The sequence below is a fragment of the Cupressus sempervirens genome, chromosome 4 (assembly GCF_028749045.1).
Source record: "Cupressus sempervirens isolate cs-2001-9-10 chromosome 4, ASM2874904v1, whole genome shotgun sequence".
In the NCBI taxonomy this organism is placed as follows: Eukaryota; Viridiplantae; Streptophyta; class Pinopsida; order Cupressales; family Cupressaceae; genus Cupressus; species Cupressus sempervirens.
In genome coordinates, this window is record NC_143121.1 from 258,715,898 (window position 1) to 258,720,423 (window position 4,526).

Below are 4,526 nucleotides of genomic sequence, written 5' to 3' on the forward strand. Positions count from 1 at the left end.
CACAATGAAGGCAAATGTGTAAGATTACTCATAATCCAATTAAGTAAAATGATTTAAGGAAGATCAACTAAATATAGATATCAGGTATAAAACTCCATTGAGTGTAAACATGAGTATTTAATTGATTTTGCAAAGGTATATATTAATGTCTAAAATATTATAGTCATAAATTATATATTTATATGGGCATATATTTGGGCCCCCATATATACTCAAATAAATATATGAAAATAGATTGGTTAAAGAATATAATCACCTTTCCATACTTAATATTTTGGAAAGTCACAATTTATAAAAAGTCACAATATTTACCTTGGTTCAAAAATATAACCTCAAAGTAATAAGAACATAAAGTCATGGGGCAAGAAAAGATCTCCCTATTTTTTTCATACTATGCCTTCAAGATTGGAAGTGATTCAAAAAGAATTTTTTGAAATAAAACATTAAGAGAGTTAAAAAACTTTTCTAAAAAAAGTTTGAGTAAAGCTTGTAATGAGTAAGAGAGATTTAAAATAGAATATTGCACTTGTCTGACAATGAATGATTTCATGCCAAAAATAGGTTGACAAAAGGCAATGATAAAAGAAAATGATGCCTCTGTCAAGAGCTCAAAAAAGAAAAAAGAATCTGAAAATAAAAGACCAGCAACTGCAGATTGAGGGAAAAAAAAATTATATGAGGCTATACCAGGAAAAGGCAGAGTACTTCTTGTGTGCATGTTGTTAACCCAAGTGGAGGCATCAGATCCTGACCCACAATCAGATCTGGCGAAAATCCCCTGATTCACAGGCAGATTATTGAGTGCCTCCACAAACCATTGTTGGTGGGTAGCAGCGGGAACAGCCTAGTCCATTCTTTCGTTGTTTCCACAGCCTCAGTTTCATTTGATTTCTAGTGCTTTGCAATATTCTCAGAGAGTGGGTCATCAGGATTTGGTGCACTCAACAATGCTTGTATGCTCAGAAGAACAGTTTGAATTTGAAGAGTAGGACTCCACTTATCCTTCAGAATATCTAGACATATGCGACCAAGCTTGTCAATGTTGGGGTGGTAAATCTTTGTTTCATATCCACGTTGGGGGGATATTGTTCAAATCTACAATGCAGACGAGGTTTGCAATATTCCTGATCATGCTGGTCATGGCATCTCCAACAGCAACTGCAAGTACATTTACATATTTCTCAGCAGCCTCTACAGTACTCAGAAGCTTGAGAACAGTCTCTTCTCTACTTCACTCTCTTATGACCAGAGTGGCCTCTCTCAGGGCTTCACGAGGAGACTACACAGGGGCACGGAGAGCTAGACATATAGCAGAGGGATTTGAGAATAGTGTAAAATGGTGGAGAATAGCAGGGTCAATGGGCTCGGATTACATTTCTCATTATGCATGGAAGGAGTCGTTATCTCGCCCTTCTGATTATTTTCAAATTATGTCTTCTTTCAATGAGCTTCTTTCAGCATATGGGGAGTTGATGCAAGTGAGGTCTGAGGCGAAGAAAGTGCGGTGGATTTCTCAGAATTATCAGAGGGTAACAAGAATTGGCAAGCTGCTTTTGAAGAAGCTCTTGGGTATTTTCACTCAGTCTGGTCCTCTTCGTGAAGGCATCTTAGCTATTCAGAGAGAAATTAGCGAAGAAGATTTGATAGGAGACCTATTACAACTTGGTGCAACTGATGTCAAGGGTCTATTACAGATCGCTAAGGACATGATATCAAAGTTTTTGGCACCTTCTTCAGTGGAAATTTAATCATGAAAAATATCAAGAGAGAACAAAGTGACTTAAAAGGAAAAACCTTTGGCGGCAAGCCTTCCAAAGGGGGTTAGATGAAAACTAAAAGAAAACAAGAAGTAACCTGCACAAATTAGAGCAAATAGAAGTTAATCAAAATTGGCAGTAAACCAGCCAAACTCAAAAAAAAATTAATTTATTCCAACTTAAGAAGATTAAAGAAGAAATTAGTGAAATCTCTCTCAAGAGTCTCCTTCAAATCGTACCTTCATGCAAACACTCAAAACAAAGATTAAACTGCTCTGATACCATGTTAGAAATGGAAAAAGAAATATGTAAATAAGCAAAACCAGGAAAGAATCTAAGTGAGTAAATGCATGATAAGATATTACCATAAAATAGGAGAGAGAAAGCTTCAAGCTCCAACACCATGAGACAAGATATTTGGAAAGGGGAAAGCAAAGAAAACCCCTTGTGACATTATGAATGATGCATGAAAAGCCTAAGAAGGAAGAGAGAGAGAGAGAGAGAGAGAGAGAGAGAGAGAGAGAGCAATGCTCATACAATATTTGATAAGAGGAAGAAACCTCATTGTTAAATGAGAGAAGAGGGTTATCTCTTAAATAAAGATGAGAGAGAGGAGTTAGAATGTAACTCCCATGTCTATGAATGCCACCATCATATGTGTGTGAGGCCAAGTGTGAGATTCCTCTTAAGGAAGAATAATCTAAAATTAGAAATTACAATACATATTTATCCTCACATATTCCACTAGATGACAAAATAAGATGTAGTGGAAAAAGGAAAAAAAAGAAATATATTAGGATACCTTGGATTATATCCTAATATATTACAAAAATAAAGAAAGGAGTTCTAACCTTGGTTTATAAATACACCAAAGAAAGATTACAACTTCTAACAGATTTTGACCTGATATAGATTGCAACTTCAACCTTGCAGATTTCAGATCGCTCTTCAAGTTTTCTTTGCTTGGCTTTCCTCCCTTGCAATGCTGACAGCTTGTTCACCCTTCATGATCGATCTCCTTGAGTTCTTCCACTCATTATGCCAATGCACTCCATGATCGCTTGATCAACTCAGAGTCTTGATGCTCTGTCCTTACTCGTCTTGGCTTCTTCAAATGACCACACTTATGACCAACTCCTTCTCATACATGCATGTTTGATCTCTAACCTATAACTCCTTATAAAGAAGTTTTGTACTTCATTGTATTGTTTTCCCTCCAAATTGCTTCTTCTAGAAACTTCATGATAAATCCATTAGCATTCACCTTGAATTGGTTTGCATGGTTTACCTAAAATTCTATGACATCTACTCATCATCTTTATCATCCAACTAATTTACAAAATTTGATGTAACAAACTTATCGCTGTTGATCTAGTGATTCTTTGACCTAACAAACAATGCAGCAACTCGACATCATTGGTTAACCTTTTTTTGTAGAGTTTGTAATTCATCTTGGGAAATTCAATATAGGTGACAGCATCTGTGTTAATGTTATTTTGGTGTTAATTTAAACCTCCTTTATTCTTACAATTTTGTGTGTGATGTGAGAATGATTTGATAGAATAATCTGTGAGTTGTCATTATTCCTTACTATTTTGTTTCATTCTAGCACCTAGTTATAGGAAAGTAAGTCTATTTGCAGGTTGTAATTCATCTTCTTAAAGGTGAAATTGGTTCATTCTTCACACCGTATTACAAATTATTTATGCAGATCTTTACAAAAAGAAGTGTTTTTTCATGTACTCCAAGTAGCTATCTGATCCTTCTCTATTAAGTGTGTTTGAGTTTTCATAATCATTGTGGTGTATCACCATCTCCTAGTTTAGGCTATAGGTTTTAGGTTTATTTACAACAATTTCTCTCCTTTTCCCTTCAGGTTTAAATTAAGTTTAAGGATATTTCACTGAATATCCAATAGGAGCCAGCCTAGAATCCAAAGGTCTCATTTCATTTGCATGTCCCATGAAGTGAAGTGATTCCCATGTTAAGTTAGAATTACTAAACTTTCAAAATTAAGCATTGGGTACAAATTCTGATACTTAACAGAAACAATAAATAAGAACGTGGCATAGGTTGGTGTATGATTTTCATGCATGTTGGAAGATTATTTTCTCTCATAGGATGTTGAAGAATCTCTTGGAAGGATGGAATAAATGAGAGACTCAAGTTTGTGAGATAGTTATCTTATTCAGTAAGGAAACTCTCATTATAACAAGGGTTTGGAGGTTTGTGTATCTCCTCAATAGTTAGGACTTTGAAAGTCATAATTTTGTAAGATCTTGGTAAGGTAAAACTATAAACAAGTTCATTTGTTATTTTTATTTGAAAGTTTAATGAGGGAAAAGTTAGAAGGTATGTTTTAGGCCTATTTGTCTAGACTTAGGCCTACAAGTTATATGCTTTATTAAATAGTTGGGAGTCTATGTTTTTGGAACTTAGTCAAGCTTAGTATTGGGTTATGAATCCCTCATTGATTTTGGTGGTTTTTTGGAGAGATTTTGATTTCCTACCTTAAAATCCCAAAGGTGGGATTTTATGTTAGTGAACATATTTGACATACATTTTATGGACTTTTTTTTGTGAAAATTGATGTTTTGAAACCCACTAAGCTGTATAGCACCTTATGAATGTTTAAACCACCTAAATGACAATGAGTTAAGCATTTTGGAAGCTTATTGGGGTATTGTGTTGTGAAAGATCCTTGGGGGTGTAAGGTAGTGGATGTGTTGTTTATTGTGAGAGGTAGTTGATTGAGTTTGTGAAGGGTTA

At 35.0% G+C, this 4,526-nt stretch overlaps 1 protein-coding gene across 1 annotated transcript; it reads left to right on the plus strand.

Annotated features, from left to right (window-relative positions):
* The first annotated feature begins 1,100 nt into the window (after positions 1-1,100).
* On the plus strand, positions 1,101-1,748 carry LOC149560970 (uncharacterized). Its single transcript, XM_089827718.1, has one exon. The coding sequence runs from the start codon at positions 1,101-1,103 to the stop codon at positions 1,746-1,748; it is 648 nt and encodes a 215-aa protein (XP_089683844.1).
* The last annotated feature ends 2,778 nt before the right edge of the window (positions 1,749-4,526 follow it).

Bases quoted from the DNA above. Each gene is read 5' to 3' on its own strand.
- LOC149560970 (XM_089827718.1), top strand. From the start codon at position 1,101: ATGCAGACGAGGTTTGCAATATTCCTGATCATGCTGGTCATGGCATCT.